General features: G+C 48.4%; 1 protein-coding gene across 1 annotated transcript in view; it reads left to right on the top strand.

Annotated features, from left to right (window-relative positions):
* Positions 1-20074, top strand: part of LOC135911562 (MIF4G domain-containing protein-like) — a 92103-nt gene extending 72029 nt beyond the window's left edge. The window contains exon 5 of the mRNA XM_065443887.2: positions 19593-20074. Coding sequence (XP_065299959.2) covers positions 19593-19928 — 336 coding nt within the window. The 3' untranslated portion in view covers positions 19929-20074. The remainder of the gene's footprint in view (positions 1-19592) is intronic.
* The last annotated feature ends 206 nt before the right edge of the window (positions 20075-20280 follow it).

The following is a 20280-nucleotide window of genomic DNA, read 5'->3' as shown; positions in this document are numbered from 1 at the left end:
GCGCGGCAGGAATCGTATTTAGCGCAATGAACACAGTGTGCACATTAGGCAACGTGATTTCTACACCTCAACCTATCTGTACCGGCATACCATAAAGCAATATCCTTGGATCGCTTTTGTCTCTGATCTATGTCAACCATATTGCATACAGCGCAGCTTACGTTAAATTATTGTCTTATAAGAATTAGGCATTTTTGTTTCTCGCCATTCAGAAGAGGAAATTGGGCAAAAACAAATGAAAGAATCTGGTGTTTTACATGTCAAAACCACGATTTAGTTATGCGGCACTCTGTAGGGGGGGACCCCAGATGAATTTTGACCATCAGAATATCTTTCACGTGCCCCGAAAGCACGGGACCTCCCCCCCACAGGTGTTTTTGCATTTCAACGCCATCGAAATGCCGCCGCGGCTGCCGGTGACCCGTGAGCCTGTGCTCAGCAGCGTAACAACAAAGTCGCCGCTGCGGGTATAATAAAGACAAATAAAATGCTGCAGCAGAGAAATGCTTGGACAGATGACAATTTCATAAGGACAAACTGGAGTAAAAGATAAATGGTGCTATATAAGCCAAAAGGGAAGAAGATAAGCACTATGACGTATGCTTAGACAAGAACGTAATAAAATTCGTTGACGGTGTGAAGGCATTTGGCGTGGTTCCTTCTAAGTTTTTATCAAAACTCTGCTCTCCTGTGGGCGTGGTTGCCCGACTAAAACGTATCCTTCCAACAAGTTAAAATATTGCGTTCCTTTGTCCTGTTGCGTTCATTTTTTCCAACCTACAGTACTGTAGCATTATGTAGGATACGATTGGAATAGGTAATGTCACAGTTACATTTGCTTCAGAAAAAGATGTCCCACATTTAGCTGCCATACCCTTTCTACCATCCAACCAAAGTCGTCATTAAGCAATCTGACAGTGTACCGGTGCTATCGTTCACAGATATATATATATATATATATATATATATATATAGTGCTGCGGAACAGCCGCCACAGTGAGGCTGCACTGAGGAGGAAGAAGGCGACGTGGGCCCACTTGATATAGCGTCGCCATTTTGGCCTTCCATTAGCTGCCCTGTAAATAAATTGTATATAGTGTTGGGCTCCAGCTACACGTAACATTAATTTGGTTGGGGTGGATGTTCCCCGTACCGTCATGGAGCTTCGCAGCGGTCGCAACGGCGACAGTGCAACTTCGGCTCCTGCTGGCGGCACTTCATTTACGCAACCGTCCCCGCCTGCAGCCCCGACCTACGTCGCCGTTTACCCCCCTCGAGATCCTGGTGTTTTCAACGGAGTCGGCAGTCCTGATGTTGACGACTGGCTCCGCTTATACGAACGTGTCAGCACCAGTCACAGGTGGGATCCGACTATTATGCTTGCGAACGTTCTTTTCTGCCTCGACGGAGCTCCACTTGCATGGTTCCAGACTCATGAAGACGATATCTCGAGCTGGGATCTCTTCAAAGAGAAGCTCCGCGACCTTTTTGGCAATCCGTTCGGTCGCGAAGTCAATGCCAAGAAAGCCCTTGCCACACGTGTACAGACGTCGACCGAGTCCTACGTGTCACACATTCTCGACGTCTTGGCCCTTTGTGCCAAGGCTGACCCGACCATGTCTGAGGACGATAATGTTAATCTCGTCCTCAAAGGCATTGCTGACGACGCCTTCAATTTATTGGTGTTTACGAACGTCACCAGCATCGATGTGATCCTCAACGAATGCCGCCGTCTTGAGCATGCTAAAAGCCGCCGGGAATCCCAGCACATCACGCGACTTCCCAACACAGTTGCTACGTCATCCTGTGACAACCTCTTCCACCAGCCGTCGCGATGGGACAACTTGACCCGCATCATTCGTCATGAGGTCGAAACGGCACAACCGGCGGCCCCTTCATTCCCGTCACCTGATCATTCTCCGGTGACAATTTCCTTGATCCACGCCGTCGTCCATCAAGAGTTGTCCAACGTCGGCCTGCAATCCATTCGTTCCATACGTTCGGAAGCTCTTTCTCCCCGCACGTCCCCACCGCGCTCTTCTTACTCCTCTTACGGACAGCGCAACCCCTCCTAAAGGCGAGCAGTGGACGACAGGCCGATCTCTTTTAATTGCCGACGCATTGGACATGTCGCTCGCTACTTCCGCAGCCGCTGGACTTCTTCGATGCGTTTTCTCCTGATTACCACCCTCGCCCCTCTAGCGCGTCCTTTTCCTTCGCCCCTTCTATGCCTGCTCCATCATCTGACCCTGCGACACCTCTGACACGACCCCGATACTCCCGCTCGCTTTCTCCCTCCCGTCGTCAATCTCGTTCGCCCCCGTCACGCCGTGGTCCTTCTCCGACCTACTCGAAGCACCTCCGACCGGAAAACTAGACAGTGCAGCTTCTGGAGGTGAAGCTGCAAAGACGACATTGGCCCGAAATCCTCGCTTCACCCTTACCCACGAACAAGAATCTTTTGGACGTTCTCGTCGACAATGTTCCTGTGTGCGCGTTGATTGACACTGGGGCGCATGTGTCCATTATGAGTGCTGCTCTTCGTCGTCGGCTCAAGAAAGTTCTGACGCCCGCCCCGAACCGATTTGTACAAGTCGCCGACGGAGGGACTGTCGCTATTGTTGGCATATGCTCTGCCCGACTCACCATTACTGAGAGACAAACCGTCGTTCTCTTCACCGTCATCAAGCATTACCCTCCCGACCTCATTCTCGGTCTGGATTTCCTTGCCAATCATTGGGCCCTCATTGACTGTTCGGCCCGCTCACTTCGCCTTGACTTGCCTCTTCTTGCCGACCCTGTGGACCCGCCTCCAAGCCGTTTGAGCTGCATGAATTTTATTCGCCTACCGCTTCAATCTGTGACACACGTCGACTTGTTGTCCTCACCAGCTGTACCTGACGGTAATTACGTGGTCGCACCAATTCCGGCAGTTATACTTACACATGGAGTTACCATGCCGCACACTGTGCTGAAAATTACTCGCAACCGCACCTGCCTTCCCCTTGTCAAGTTTCGCGCTAACCGAGCAAGTTCTGCCTCAGGGGATTTCATTGGCTATAATTAGCGCTTTGCAGGATGATGAGATCGAGCCATTCACAGTGGAAGATCGTTACCGCTCAGCCCATACCATGACTTGATCGCACGGTACTGACGTCGACATTGAGATGATGGTTTCCTCTGACCTTACTCCTGTTCAAGCTGAAGCTCTTTGCCGCGTTCTTGAAGGCTATCGCGCCATTTTTGACTTGGACAATCGACCCTTAGGTCAAACGTCCGTCATGACCCATCGCATAAACACTGGCGATGTGAACCCTACTCACCGACGTCCATATCGTGTTTCTGCGTCCGAACGAGCTGTTATACAACAGGAAGTCAAAAAGATGCTTGCAAAGGACATTATCGAGCCTTCCTGTGGTCCCTGGGCTTCTCCCGTCGTACTTGTCAGAAAGAAGGATGGAACGTGGCGTTTTTGTGTAGATTATCGCCACCTGAACAAAATCACAAAAAAGACATGTACCCTTTGTCACGTATTGACGACGCTCTAGACTGCCTGTACGGTGCCACCTATTTTTCTTCTATCGACTTACGGTCCGGCTACTGGCAGATATCCGTCGACGACATGGACCGAGAGAAGACTGCATTTATTACCCCTGACGGCCTTCATCAGTTCAAGATGATGCCTTCCGGTCTCTGTAACGCACCCGCCACCTTCGAACGAATGATGGACTTTTTGCTTCAGGGGTTCAAGTCGTCCACCTGTTTGTGCTTTTTGGATGACGTCATCGCTTATACGCCCACATTTGACACGCATTTAGACCGTCTTTCAGCGATTCTAGACGTGTTTCGCCGCACCGGTCTCCAGTTGAACTCGTCAAAACGTAACTTCGCTCGCCGCCAAATCACCGTTCTTGGACACCTCAAGGACGCCAGAGGCATGCGACCTGATGCGGACAAAATTCGCGCCGTTACGAACTTTCCTGTTCCGAAGTCTACCAAGGACGTTGGTAGTTTCGTAGGGCTGTGCTCATATTTCCGACGCTTTGTGAAGGATTTTTCGACTATCGCATGTCCCCTTACCGACCTCTTGAAGAAAGACGCCCCATATTCTTGGGGACCTCACCATGCCGCATCTTTTTCGCACCTCACTACTCTCCTTACCACGCCTCCACTTTGACCCGTCTGCCTCAACGGAAGTTCGAACTGATGCCAGTGGTCACGGCACAGGAGCAGTGTTATCGCAACGCCAGCGTGGACATGACCGCGTTATAGCCTATGCCAGCCGACTTCTATCACCCGCAGAGCGCAATTATTCAATCACGGAGCGCGAGTGCCTCGCTCTTGTGTGGGCTGTTGCGAAGTTTCGTCCGTACTTGTGCGGACGCCCCTTCTGTGTCATCACTGATCACAACGCTCTCTGCAGGCTATCCTCGCTCTAGGACACCACGGGACGACTCGCTCGCTGGGCATTACGCCGGCAAGAATTTACCTTCTCCGTGGAATATAAGACCGGACGCTTGCACCAGGATGCCGATTGTTTGTCCCGCTACCCCGCGACGAACCGACTGATGCGGACGCCATCGCTTGCGTTTTCTCTGTGTCCCAGTTGCTTGAAATCGGCAACGAGCAACGCCGGGATCCTCGTACGAGCCCTCATCGACCATCTGGAGTCAACGCCTGGTGACGCCTCTCCCCGGATGTTTCTCCTTAAGGAGGGGAGATTATACCACCGCAATCTTGGTCCACACGGCCTTGACCTTCTGCTCATAATCCCATCACACCTGCGTTCAACTGTCCTCCAGCAACTTCACGACACTCCCTCGGCTGGACACTTGGGCATCTCGCGCACATACGACCGTGTACGCCATCGATTCTTTTGGCCGGGTCTCGCCCGCGCCATGCGGCGCTACGTTGCCGCTTGTGAGCGCTGTCAGCGCCAGAAGAAGCCCTCCACACCTCCAGCTGGATGTCTCCAGCCGACTGACATTCCGCCGGAACCCCTTTTCCGTGTTGCTCTAGACCTTCTTGGACCGTTTGCTCTCTCGGGCTCCGGAAATAAATGGGTCGCCGTCGCTACTGATTATGCGACGCGGTACGCAATCACCAGAGCCCTTCCCACAAGTTGTGCTTCTGACCTTGCTGACTTTCTGCTTTATGACATCGATTTAGTTGCATGGTGCTCCGCGCCAATTACTCACTGACCGTGGCCGCAGCTTTCTGTCGGCAGTCGTCGAGGACATCCTCCGCTCCTGCTCGACAAAGCACAAGTTCAGCACGTCCTACCACCCACAGACCAACGGCCTCACGGAGCGCCTCAACCGGACCATCCCCGACATGCTTTCAAAGTACGTTGCGACCGACCACCAGGACTGGGATCTTCACTTGCCATATGTGGTGTTTGCGTATAATTCATCGCGTCACGATACCGCCAGCTATTCACCATTCTATCTCCTATATGGCCGAGAACCCGCGTTGCCCTTGGACACTTTGTTGCCCTCGGCCACACGTTCAACCACTGAATACGCTCGCGACGCGATCGCACACGCCAACCACGCGCGCCAGCTCGCCCGCACCCGTCTCGAGGCCTCACAGGAGCATCAGAGACGCCTCTAGTATTGCCACCATCGTGACGTGCACTTTACTTCGGGTTCTCTGGTGCTTCTCTGGTCACCCATTCGACGTGTGGGCCTTTCAGAAAAGCTGCTGTCGCGCTACACTGGTCCATACCGTGTGGTGCGACAAGTGACCGATGTCACGTATGAAGTCATCCCCACCGACCTGTCAGCGTCATCGTCGGCTGCAAGTGATATCGTTCACGTGGCGAGACTAAAGCGATACTAGACACCTTCCCCGCGGATGTGTAGATTAAGCACCGGGACGTTGCTTCTACCGCCAATGATGATGCTACGGCACAGCCACCACAGTGAGGCTGCACTGAGGAGGAAGAAGGCGGCGTGGGCCCGCTTGATATAGCGTCGCCATTTTGGCGTTCCATTAGCTAACCTGTAAATAAATTGTATATAGTATTGGGCTCCAGCTACACCTAACAATATGCCGTTTCTGTCGCATGGAAATTAACAGCAAAAAATATGATTAAGTCAGTGGTGTACATTACGTGTGGGTTACGTTTTCATAAGAGAGCATATATATATATATACATATATATATATATATATATATATATATATATATATATATATATATATATATATATATATATATATATATATATATTTATATATATATATGTGTGTGTGTGTGTGTGTGTGTGTGTGTGTGTGCTCTCTTATGAAAACGTAGCCGACACGTAATGTACACCACTGACTTAATCATATTTTTTTACTGTTAGTTTCCATGCGACAGACACGGCATAAAAGAATGTGGGCGGTCCCCACATTCCCAGCACACTACAGTTCTCAGTTATTGCGCTGCACGTTGCCGGTACTGTAAAACAAGACCCATACAGAAAAGGTGGCTCTTGTTTCTGAACCACTTTTCAGCACTGACATCATCTTGCTGAATACTTCAAGGTCATTTCCTTGTGTTTCTGTATTACTCTTCTTTTGCATTTGTGACTGCGCTTTTCGGTTGCCGCGTTCCCCAGGTATATTGCTGATGACTTGCTGCAGGTTGTATAAATGCTGATATGTCATGGTGTTCTTTGTGGAAGTGGCGAAAAAGCTCTTTTTCTTTCTTAACCTTTGGTTTCTCTCACGCAAGCTGATGTACGATTGTCTAGTGATCCACACATTTTTTCAATGTTCCTCTATTAGGACTATTTAACTGGGTTGTATACTGTCACGTATCATGACAGTTACACTGGCACAACGGCGATCGTCACCAAAATTTGTATTTATTGCGTGTACCTGTACTCAGAAAAACAAGTTGCACTCCGGCAGAACAATAGTTAGGAGCACATGAATCAATCGACAAAATCTGCTTTGTCGGTCATACTCGTCGGCTATTTATACATGACTCACTGATATTTCTACAATAATCGTTGATGCTCGCGTGCCTTTCAGAATTTACAATACTCTTAGCGTCGCGCAATCAATCTGATTGCAAGGTTCAGTGAATACATAAACTACAGATGGAATCGGTTGGAACAACTCACAATGTTCTGACACACGCGAGTACTCCTTGAGCCCAGCGATAACATTTGCGAGTAGGTGAAAGCGTACACCAGGAAAAGGGTCGCTGATGTAAGCGTGCCTAGCCTCTCCCCCTTCCGGCCCCATTAAAATGCATCGTCCCGATGCTATATACACATGAAAATAAAATTCAACGGCACTTACGTATACTTACGTTTATGAATCCCGAAGCCTCGCAATGTCTCGCAGAAGAGGGCTCGCTTGTCGAAATTCAGCTGGGTTCCTCTGCCACTTCACTGCAGCTGCCGCTTCCCACTACACACGCTGCGCCGTCCATCGGAGTCCATATATCATCATCATCAGCAGCAGCAGCCTGGTTACGCCCACTGCAGGGCAAAGGCCTCTTCCATACTTCTCCAACAACCCCGGTCATGTACTAATTGTGGCCATGCCGTCCCTGCAAACTTCTTAATCTCATCCGCCCACCTAACTTTCTGCCGCCCCCTGCTACGCTTCCCTTCCCTTGGGATCCAGTCCGTAACCCTTAATGACCATCGGTTATCCTCCCTCCTCACTACATCTCCTGCCCACGCCCATTTCTTTTTCTTGATTTCAACTAAGATGTCATTAACTCGCGTTTGTTCCCTCTCCCAATCTGCTCTTTTCTTATCCCTTAACGTTACAGCTATCATTCTTCTTTCCATAGCTCGTTGCGTCGTCCTCAATTTGAGTAGAACCCTTTTCGTAAGCCTCCGAGTTTCTGCCCCGTAGGTGAGTACTGGTAAGACGCAGCTATTATACACTTTCCTCTTGAGGGATAATGGCAAACTGCTGTTCATGATCTGAGAATGCCTGCCGAACGCACCCCAGCCCATTCTAATTCTTCAGATTATTTCTGTCTCATGATCCGGATCTGCCGTCACTACCTGCCCTAAGTAGACGTATTCCCTTACTACTTCCAGTGCCTCGCTGCCTATTGTAAATTGCTGTTCTCTTCCGAAACTGTTAAACATTACTTTAGTTTTCTGCAGAATAATTTTTAAACACACTCTTCTGCTTTGCCTCTCCGGGTCAGTGAGCAGGCATTGCAATTGGTCCCCTGATTTACTAAGCAAGGCAATATCATCAGCGAATCCCAAGTTACTAAGGTATTCTCCATTAACTTTTATCCCCAATTCTTCCCAATCCAGGTCTCTGAATACCTCCTGTACACGCTGTGAATAGCATTGGAGAGATCGTATCTCCCTGTCTGACGCCTTTCTTTATTGGGATTTTGTTGCTTTCTTTATGGAGGACTACGGTGGCTGTGGAGCCGCTATAGATATCTTTCAGTATTTTTACATACGGCTCGTCTACACCCTGATTCCGTAATTCCTCCATGACTGCTGAGGTTTCGCAGAATCAAACGCTTTCTCGTAATCAATGAAAGCTATATATATAAGGGTTGGTTATATTCCGCACATTTCTCTATCACCTGATTGATAGTGGGAATATGATCTATTGTTGAGTAGCCTTTACGGAATCCTGCCTGGTCATTTGCTTGACAGAAGTCTAAGGTGTTCCTGATTCTATTTGCGATTACCTTAGTAAATAGTTTGTAGGCAACGGACAGTAAGCTGATCGGTATATAATTTTTCAAGTCTTTGGCGTCCCCTTTCTTATGGATTAGGATTATGTTAGCGTTCTTCCAAGATTCCGGTACGCTCGAGGTCATGAGGCACAGCGTATCCAGGGTGGCCAGTTTCTCTAGAACAATCTGGCCACCATCCTTCAACAAATCTGCTGGATTTATACCACCGCAATCTCAGTCCACACGGCCTTGACCTTCTGCTGGATTTCGAATTCCTCTAGACTATTTTCTCTTCCATTATCGTCGGGGGTGCCACTGGTACTGTATAAATCTCTATAGAAGTCTTCAGCCACTTGAACTATCTCATCCATATTAGTTATGATATTGCCGGCTTTGTCTCTTAACGCATACATCTGATTCTTGCCAATTCCTGGTTTCTTCTTCACTGTTTTTAGGCTTCCTCCGTTCCTGAGAGCATGTTCAATTCTATCCATATCATACTTCCTGATGTCAGCTGTCTTACGCTTGTTGATTAACTTCGAAAGTTCTGCCAGTTCTATTCTCGCTGTAGGGTTAGAGGCTTTCATACATTGGCGTTTTTTGATCAGATCTTTCGTCTCCTGTGGTAGTTTACTGGTATCCTGCCTAACGGAGTTGCCACCGACTTCCATTGCACACTTCTTAATGATGCCCACAAGATTGTCGTTCATTGCTTCAACACTAAGGTCCTCTTCCTGAGTTAAAGCCGAGTACCTGTTCTGTACCTTGATCTGGAATTCCTCTATTTTCCCTCTAACCGCTAACTCATTTATCGGCTTCTTATGTACCAGTTTCTTCCGTTCCCTTCTCAGGTCTAAACTTATTCGAGTTCTTACCATCCTGTGGTCACTGCAGCGCACCTTGCCGAGCACGTCCACATCTTGTATGATGCCAGGGTTAGCGCCGAGTATGAAGTCTATTTCATTTCTAGTCTCGCCGTTCCGGCTCCTCCACGTCCACTTTCGGCTATCCCGCTTTGCAGAAGAAGGTATTCATTATCCTCATATTATTCTGTTCCGCAAACTCTACTAATAACTCTCCCCTGCTATTCCTAGTGCCTATGCCATATTCCCCCACTGCTTTGTCTCCAGCCTGCTTCTTGCCTACCTTGGCATTAAAGTCGCCCATTACTATAGTGTATTTGGTTTTCACTCTACCCATCGCCGATTCCACGTCTTCATAGAAGCTTTCGACTTCCCGGTCATCATGACTGGATGTAGGGGCGTAGACCTGTACAATCTTCATTTTGTACCTCTTATTAAGTTTCACAACAAGGCCTGCCACCCTGTCGTTAATGCGATAGAATTCCTGTATGTTACCAGCTATATTCTTATTAATCAGGAATCCGACTCCTAGTTCTCTTCTCGCCGCTAAGCCCCGGTAGCACAGGACGTGCCCGCTTTTTAGCACTGTATATGCTTCTTTTGGCTTCCTAACTTCACTGAGCCCTATTATATCCCATTTACTGCCCTCTAATTCCTCGAATAGCACTGCTAGACTCGCTTCACTAGATAACGTTCTAGCGTTAAACGTTGCCAGGTTCATATTCCAATGGCGGCCTGTCCGGAGCCAGTGATTCTTAGCACCCTCTGCTGCGTCGCAGGTCTGACCACCACCGTGGTCAGTTGCTGCGCAGCTGCTGGGGACTGAGGGCTGGGGTTTGATTGTTGTGTTCCCATATATACATCGGTCCATACATATATTGCTACGGCATGAGCCGGCGAGGAGAAGAGAAAGAAGACTTGAGCTGGCGCAGCCTCAGGACACCATCTTGACTTTACCAGCACTCTCGTCCCTTGACTAAAGCTGGTATAGCATTAACCGTAACAGTTTTGTAGTGCAGGTGCTGGGTACTTCAACCAAGACGACGAAGCTGCTGCACCATGTGCCGCGCCGGAGCCGACGCCTCACTCGACTGCCTCCAACACCACTTGAGATCCGGATGTCCCACAGCGGCGACCAACAGCCGTCTCTGGCTGCTCCAGTGCGAACAACCAGCACCTGGATGCATCAGATAGAGCCCCGCCCTTTGTCTGGAAAATTCGGCGAGGACGTGGAGGAATGGCTCACCCATTACAAGCGTGTGAGCAAGTACAACGGTGGAACTCCATGACTCAGCTCGACAATGTGGTTCTGTTTCTCACAGACACTGCGCTAGTGTGGTTCGAGAACCATGAAGATACGTTCACAACGTGGGACAGCTTCGTTACTCACCTCACAGAGTGCTTTGGCAAATCCACCACGAAAACGAAGTGGGCGGAGCAGACATTGCTTCAGCGCGCTCAAGTCCAAGGTGGGACCTGTACTAGGTACATAGAGGCGATCCTGAAGCTTTGCAAGACTGTCAATCCTCAAATGTCCGAAAAGAACAAGATTGGACACCTTCTCAGATTCATAGCCGAAGATGTTTACAATTATTTAATCGGAAAGGAGAGTCTCGCCTCGGTCGCCGACCGCATCAAGCATTGCCGCACATTTGATGCCTTGAAGCTGCGCCGTATCACGCCAGCGTATGGCAGGCTAGCAAATGTCACAACGGTGGCAAGCGTTGACGAAAACGACAACTACAGTTTTCAATTTGAACTTGCGGCAACTATAAGGAAAATTGTCTGCGAAGAACTTGAACGAAACACCAAAGGGGCGGATGTCGAACAGCTTGGTTGCGCTTCCAACCAACCTCAAGAACATGCATCTGCTGTGTCCGCATTGTCTGCCATGCCAGGCGTTGCAGACTGTTGAGTCGATCAGCTGCGACAGCACCGACGTAGCTTTCCCGACGACATGACGCACGATCAACGAACTCGTCGAGCTACCACCACCAATGGGAATTCGGAAGATTGCGCTTATTATTCGCAGCGTCCCAGGGTTGACTCTGAGGCTTACAACGTCGGTCGCGCGTCATCTGTGTGTTACAGCTGTGGCGCCTCAGGACACATTGCTCGCTTTTGTCGCCCGCGCCGACAGACAACAACATATGGCCCAACACCAACTTGGCCTAATTTTGGACGTGATAGTTATGACGACCGTTGGCCGATAGACCCTGCAAACACCACAGGCGCGCCACCCCGGAATACCTTCCGTCAGTATAGTAGAAGGAACGGCAAGCCAGCTTCAGACCGCAGCCTGACGCGCCCAACCAGTCGCCAACGCCGTTCACCGTCACCACGGCGACGTGCTACGTCTCCACCGCCGTCGGGAAACTAGCAGGCGCGGCCGATGGAGGTAAGGTCGCCGGACAGTCTGCGTCTCTGCGAAATACTCCTCTGCCTATTATGATGGTGAAGAACAAAGTGCGTGTGTTAATTGATAGTATACCTGCAACAGCATTAGTGGATACTGGTGCTACCGTTTCCGTCATGAGTGTGACTTTCAAAGACAGGCTGGGTCGGAAAGTTATGTTCCCGTGGAATGATGGTGTGACGTTTTGTAGTGTCAGTGGACAGTGCCTAGTTCCCCTTGGTACTTGTGTTGCAAGTGTTTTATTCGGAGGAGAAGATCTTAAAACAAAATTTCTCGTACTACCGCGATTCACTCATGATGTGATTCTCGCGATTGACTTTCTTCAGGATTGTGGTGCATCCGTTAACTGTGGCACAGGCGAACTTACTTTGAATAGCGCGCTTCTCGCCACCCTTGCCGACACATCCTTACCAGTGAAAACCTGTTGTGTTGTTTCGAACGATTTGCTGCTACCGCCTTGGTCGCTCTCACGTATCCCTGTCAATTTCGCTGCTGCCGACCTTTCATCGTTTGACGCGCAAGTCAAGCCACTTACGTCGAGCTGCGCAAAGAAAGATGTACTTGTACCAGGCTCTGTCGTGAGAGTAGTGAATGGTGCCTCAAATTTGTGGGCTTTCGATTGTTATTGCGTCCCTGCCATTCTCCCGCGTGATATGAAGCTCGCTGAATTTGACGAGATTACTTACAGCTCCATTACAGTTACAAGCGAGGAAGAGCAGTCTCATACTATCGATCCCCACGGAAGCATTTCTGAAGAGCAGATCCTACGAATGATCAACAAGGCAGTGCCCTCACGTGAGCGCTGCGCTCTCGCACAAGTTTGGTGGGCACACATTTCTGTGTTCGATTTTACACAAGGCGACAAGCAGGCTTCACTCCCGCGTTCTCGTGCACGCCACAGAATTGACACCGGATCTGCGCACCCCATTTGGCAAAAGCCTTACCGCGTTTCTTCAACAGAGAGCACAGTTATTGCTGAACAGGTGAAAGACGTGTTGCGCAAAAGTGTTGTTCAAGAGTCTTCTAGTCCGTGGGCAGCACCAGTAATCTTAGTAAAGAAGAAGGATGGATCGGGGCGGTTTTGCGTTGATTACAGGAAACTGAATGCGGTCACCAAAAAGGATGTGTATCCGCTTCCTAGAATTGATGATGTCATCGATTGTGTACATTCCGCTGCCTACTTTTCATCACTGGATTTGCGATCAGGCTATTGGCAGATACCCATGCACCCAGACGATAAGGAGAAAACGGCCTTCGTGACACCAGATGGAATTTATGAATTTAACGTTATGCCGTTCGGCCTTTGTGACGCGCCAGCAACATTCGAACGCTTCATGGATACTATCCTCCGGGGACTTAAATGGGAAATATTTTTGTGCTACCTCGATGATGTGGTGATTTTTGGCAGCACACTGAGTGAGCATAACAGTCGTCTCAATCTTGTTCTGGATTGTGTCAAAAAAGCCGTCTTGATTCTAAATTGCAATAAATGTCGTTTCGGGGAAACCGAGACGTTAGTACTCGGGCATTTGGTCGACAAAAACGGTGTGAGGCCAGATCCACGGAAGATTGAGGCAGTCAGCTCCTTCGAAGCACCGAAGTCAGTGCGGGAGTTAATGAGTTTCTTGGGCCTGTGCTCGTATTTTCGTCGCTTCGTTCCAAGATTCGCCGACGTGGTGTACCCCCAAACATGTCTTCTCCAAAAAGCCATCACTTTCAACTGGACATCGGCTTGCCACGACGCGTTCCGCCAGCTAAAATTTCTACTAACGTCAGGGCCCATATTGCGTCACTTCGATGCATCCGCACCTACGGAAGTGCACGCTGATGCCAGTGGCATCGGCATCGGTGCCGTACTTGTGCAACGTCATCAAGGAGCGGAACACGTTGTGGCTTATGCTAGTCGCTCTTTGACTAAGGCGGAACGCAATTACACTGTGGCCGAGCAAGAATGCTTGGCAATTGTTTTCGCTGTCCACAAACTTCAGCCCTATATCTACGGACTCCCGTTCACTATTATTACTGACCACTACGCGTTGTGCTGGTTGGTGAATCTCCGTGACCCGAGTGGACGACTAGTACGTCGGACTCTTCGACTGCAGGAGTACGACTTCGTTATTTCCTACAAGTCCGGGCGTCGCCACGCAGATGCGGACTGTCTCTCCCGCCTTCCTTTGACGATGACGGAGTGTGGCAAAGAAAATTTTGTTGACTGTTTCGCTCCCATTTCTTCTACATTCCCACACTCGATGACTTTCAAAGCAGTGCAGGAAAATGATATTAGTTTGGAACCTCTGTTTGTAGCCGCATCGCGTCCTGGAGCCACTGGTCGATTTTGTGTCCGTGAGGGCCTGCTTTACAAGACCACTTATTCGTCTAAAGGCGCACGCTTCCTTCTAGTGGTGCCGCAGAGTCTGCGAACGGACATACTGAGAGCCATACACGACCATGTGACCTCTGGCCATCTAGGATTCATCAGAACTTTGAACCGGACACAGGAGCGTTTTTACTGGCCCAGAATGCGGGACACAGTGAAGCACTACGTCGCCAGTTTCGAACCATGTCAACGCTGCAAGCGCCCTACGACCGCTCCACCAGGTCTTCTCCAACCTCTGCCGCCACCTCGCCTGCCATTTGAACAAGTGGGTATCGATCTTCTGGGCCCATTTCCCCGATCATCTAACGACAACCGATAGGTGATCGTATGTGTCGACCATCTGACCCGTTACGCGCAAACGGCGGCCGTACCATCTTCAACAGCTGCGTCCGTTGCAACGTTTTTGCTTCGATTCATTATTGTTCGACATATCCCCCCCCCCCCCGTGTCATCATTAGCGATCGCGGTCGTCAGTTCGTTGCGGACGCCGTAGAAGAACTGCTTCGTCTCTGCAGTTCGCAGTTCCGTCATTCAACGCCTTGTCACCCTCAGACAAATGGGCTTGTAGAACGTACGAACAGAACTCTAACTAACATGCTGGCCATGTACGTATCTTCCGATCACAAGGGCTGGGATGACGTACTCCCCTTCATCACCTATGCGTATAATACTGCAAAGCATGAGACGACCGATTACAGTCCTTTTTATCTCCTTTACGCACGTTCACCGCTAAGCTGCATTGACACTATACTACCGTTTCACTTTCACAACGAGTACTCTGTTGCCAAGACGCTTTGCCTTGCTGAAGAAGCCAGGCGTATCGCTCGTCTTCGTACTGTGGCATCGCAATACCGATCGAAAGAGCGCTATGACAGCCGTCACCAGTCTGTCTCGTACGCTAAAGAAGACTTTGTGTGGTTGTGGACTCTGGAACGTAAACGTGGCTTGCGTGAAAAAGTTTTTACCCCAGTACACGGGCCCATTCGTCATTGCAGATCGCTTGAGTGACTTGACGTCCGTGGTGGCACGCTTGACGTCTGCTGGTCGTCGGTCTAGCCGGACCCAATTAGTACAAGTTGCTCGTCTTAGGCGGTTTCACCCTACGCTTTCCGAGTGATTTGGACTTGCCCAGCTGGCTTCGTCTGGCAACCGCGGATTGCTACGGCATGAGCCTGGCGAGGAGAAGAAGAGAAAGACGTTAGCTGGCGCAGCCCCGGGACGCCATTTTCACTTTGCCATCAATCTCGTCCCTTGAATAAAGCCGGCTTAGCATTGACCGCAACAATATATATATATATATATATATATATATATATATATATATATATATATATATATATATATATATATATATATATATATATATATATATAAACGAAAAGAAAGGGGGTTAACCGAGGGGCCCGATATTTATTAGTCATATAATGAGAAGCCAACACACACTGACACCAAGTACAACATAGGGGAAATTGCATGTGCTTAATAAATGAAATAAAGTAATGATAAATTAATGGAAACTTAAAGTGGATGAAAAAACAACTTGCCGCAGGTGGGATCCGAACCGAAAGTTGTTTTTTCATCCACTTTAATTTTCCATTAATTTATCATTACTTTATTTCATTTATTAAGCACATGCAATTTCCCCTATGTTGTACTTGGTGTCAGTGTTTGTTGGCTTCTCATTATATGACTGATATATATATATATATATATATATATATATATATATATATATATATATATATATATATATAGAGAGAGAGAGAGAGAGAGAGAGAGAGAGAGAGAGAGAGACCCTATCTGCGTGACTCTATAGACAGGGGTCGAATGGCTAGTTCATTGGCTTGTTAAGCTGAGCTAACACAGGAGCTCACACCATTCAAAACCAACCGTCGGTTGAACTTGGGTTACTGAGTATGTACCAGTGTGCCAATAGGTGCCTCTCTTCAACGAAGATCTTTACGTCGACATGGACCCCTGTGTGCGTCAGACTGTGCAGGCACCGCTGTCCGAAGAAACTTTTTTGCGCCGACTTGAAGTACTTGGTATGTGCCGCTCGGTCTGCACCGATCTTCAATGAATCTATCTGTGGCCAGCATGAGTCACTGGGTACGCGCCGGTAGGCGTGCGGCGCTCCTGGATGAACGTGTTTGAATCCGACTTAAATGACTATATGTGTGCCAATGGGAGTGCACCACTATACAATAAGAAAATGAGGAAAACGAGAGCAATGTTAAAGCAGGAGACAGCCTCCTGCTGTCACCTTGTTCTCGTTTTGCTGATCGTCGGGCATTACCGCGTGCTGCGCCAGGGGACTCCTGTCGCCTGTGAGATAACTTCCCTGGCATCCACTTCATCTACGGCCACACCCCGAAGTGGCATCCTACATATGTCCCGCCTCGAGTGTTACAACTGTGACAACCAATTTTGAACACAACCAGCCCTGGGTCGGGGCTTCAACCACCGGGGATAACGTCACGAATAGTGGCGAAGACAAAGACGGTGCAGTGGGGCTGGATCAGAGTCTCTCTCCTGTTGAACTAAAAGGGCTGCTAAAATCTGTATGCTCTGTACAGTCTTCACTAGCCAAGCGCTAGCCGTTTACTGGCTCTATTACATACTTCCCGTAACAATATATATATATATATATATATATATATATATATATATATATATATATATATATATATATATATAGTCATATAAAAAGAAGCCAAGAAACTGTGTTTCTTGGCTTCTTATTATATGACTAATAAAAATCGGGCCCCTCGGTTAACCCCCTTTCTTCTCGTTTATATATATATATATATATATATATATATATATATATATATATATATATATATATATATATATATATATATATATATACTTTTCTGTAGCTGTCCCTGCCATAGAATTGAAACGTGTCTTGCAGAAGAACCTTAGGAGCTATTGGTAAGACTTATGGGAGACTGAAAACATCTAATAAGCTGCTCGTCATTAAAACAGTTAGAAAATTGGCCACCCATATCAGAAATATGACGAACCGAGTTAACCACATGTCGACTTAGAATCAACCCCGATCACAGCCCGCACTCCTACTTGTTCATTGGTGATAACCCACCTTTGCCTAAAATGTGGCAAGATATTGACTGTGCTTCACTTGATGCTTGTATGCCCTGAATTGGAGGTTCACAGAAAAATACACTTTCGTTCGCCCAACCGTCAACATGTTCCATTACATCCAGCAATGTTCCTAGGCAACGACCCCCTCTTTGACGGTAAATTAATCTTGGCTTTTCTAAACAATGTTTGAGTATACTACGTGTTAAACACCCAAGTGATCCGTAGCGCGTACAGCATCTAATCAGAGACGGCTGCTGCTACGAAAGTAATAGTTAGAGCACGTGTTTCCCAGTTCTTGCGCTCAAGGACCTGGGTAAGGCATTAGTGCTATTTGCATACTCTTAGGTAGTTGTGTTATGATCACTCCGCAAGGTATATGCTAGGGTAATAACATACGTCGCTAGTCATTGTCATTTTTTTAGCACATATGTATTTTATGCACTTACAGAGTGACTAAATTTAGGTCCCTTTACAGCTATATTAGATCCTTGACTTCATAAACCACTATTGACTCATTGCATTATGTGTCTGGCACTCTGGCCAGAACTGTCCAGATGGCGCCATAAAAATCCCATCATGATCAAAACACGGTAATTCGAAGACAACTGAGACAAGCTCCTTCGTCCTGCAGCGAAGTCTATAGATAGGCTGATCAAGATGATGACGAGAAGGATCATGATACCACTTTGACCTCGAAGGCAAGTGAACGGCTTTTCTCTAGCCTTCACTACTCCTACAGGCGTTCTCTGTCTCACCGAGTACTTCTCGAGAAATATGCGGGCACTTAGTCAGTGCCGGACCTCAGGTTGGTGATGTTTTATTTTTTGAAAACGCCATCAAATTCCCCTTATGGCCATTCTGCGCTTTTCGGCTGAACGCTGGTGCCGGCGCAGGCGCAGTTGAAAACATGCTACATGAGATGAAATGTGTTCGTTGTGCACAACAGCCAAGAGAAAGGACAAGGGAAAGCGGGTATGCGGCTGCATAGCGAGAACGGGCTGGGTGGATGGGCCAACGAATGCGAAGGGATGTTTCATTAAATGTACCAGTAGATGAACTTTGCCTTTTAGGCACCACGTGCATTGGCGTCACGACTTGAGAAGAAGCTGGAAAAGCACGGAGAGAAGCATGCGATTATTTCTTTTTTGCGTCATCAGAGGTGTTTGACGGGGCCCTTAATGCCCGTAAAGGCCTATTTTTGCGTTCTACCTGCCTGCAGGATCAATCATTCGTTGATAGTATGTTTGACTGCACTAACGCCACTGGACACCAAAATCTAGTAAAGTGGTACCTTTTAACACCTTGCGCATTCTATGTACAACCCATTCAATATCACAGCAGCTATATTAAAGGACAGGAGTAGGCTGCCCAAAATATGTGTTCGAGAATTGAAGTTTTCGAGTTAAGGGGAGTACTTCAGGTGTTAACTAAGCTGAATAATAAATCAAGGTCATAGCAAAACATACTTTAGGTTGCCCGAAAGGATAGTGTACAATACTATGCCGGTTCCATCCCCGTATCGTACAGGGGAAATCTTTAAGGCTTGCCACAAGTTAGCTAAAGCACTCCGTATGGTTCATGATGTTGCCAGTGCGTCTCATATCTATAGGTGCTTAACAATGCCTACCGTAGAGAAAGCATCCATGTTTTTTTTTTCTTGCCCTGCAAGTACTATTTGGCAAAAAAAGACGTAAATAAGTTTCTTACCGTCCTTCCCGATGACTGTGGCGCCCACAACTGTGGCCACAGCCTAAAGTTGCAAACATGATGTGAAGTACACAGTATTACACTGTCCTGTTGCAAATATAGGCTGCGGGTTACAGTATTCATGAGCCAAGAAGAGAGAATACCCGTTCATAGAATGTCTAAAACATATGTTTGGTCTTCACTCATCAGGATGGTGAACTAACTCTAGTAAGCCTTAAGCTTGGATGCCATCAGCAGCCCTTTCGACCAGCGGAAGCTGGTCTCCTGGCCGGAGCTCACCAAGGCTCTCTCCCGAAGCAAAGGTTCGGGGGAGTGAGAGGGGATTGACCGCATCCGCCTGCCATGTGTCTCAGCGTCCGAGGCTCCCCCCAGAAGCCGCAATGCGGGGAGTGCTAGTTAGGGTAGAATAAGCTCCCGCAATGCCTTTGGTATTTACAGCTACCCTCAAATCTCGTTCCAGATGGAGTGCCTGCGGTGGGTGCTGACGGCCGCCGGCCGCGACGTGCAGAGCACAAACGCGTGGCTCATGGTGACCTTGATTAGGCGCATGCGCAATGCCTTCGCTCAGTCGGATGCATCGACTATGGTGCGCCACACGCTCCTCGAACTGATCGAGCTGCACGCCTCCGGGTGGCAGCTGAACGCGGCGCAACTTCAGTACTACTGCCCGCATGCAAGACTGCACTGCTCCGAGGAGGGCAACCACAGCGCTGCAGTAGCTGCCACTGGCGGTCCACATTTCGGGAATACGAATGCCAGCTGCGTAGGTGTGCGCGCAACGCAGCGAGCTGTTTAAGCGCACGTGCTGGTCAGCGCAACATCTGATATCTGTGCTGCCAGCAAGGTTCGGAGCGTGCAATATTGGCGGCTCCAGTCAATCTCAAGCAGAAATTTGTAACTGCGCCGCTGCCCGCTCACTCCAACGAATAAATGAGAACTCATTTCAGCGTCTCCGTTGTCATCGCTCTTGTTTCGCAAAAGCTTTTGCTTTTGGTTTTGGACGACGCAATGAGCTTGCATGGTGACTTTCAGCTAGCATCCTTTCTGCAATATTATCTTTAACCAGAACAATTGTCACTCAATGCCTGTTCTCGCGCCCTCTCTTGTGCATTCTCTAACTTGAATAACGTTTAGTTTACATTTCTGTT

This window comes from Dermacentor albipictus, chromosome 8, assembly GCF_038994185.2.
Source record: "Dermacentor albipictus isolate Rhodes 1998 colony chromosome 8, USDA_Dalb.pri_finalv2, whole genome shotgun sequence".
Lineage (NCBI taxonomy): Eukaryota > Metazoa > Arthropoda > Arachnida > Ixodida > Ixodidae > Dermacentor > Dermacentor albipictus.
Note: the sequence above shows the minus strand (reverse complement) of the source record. Positions and strands in the feature narration are given on the sequence as shown.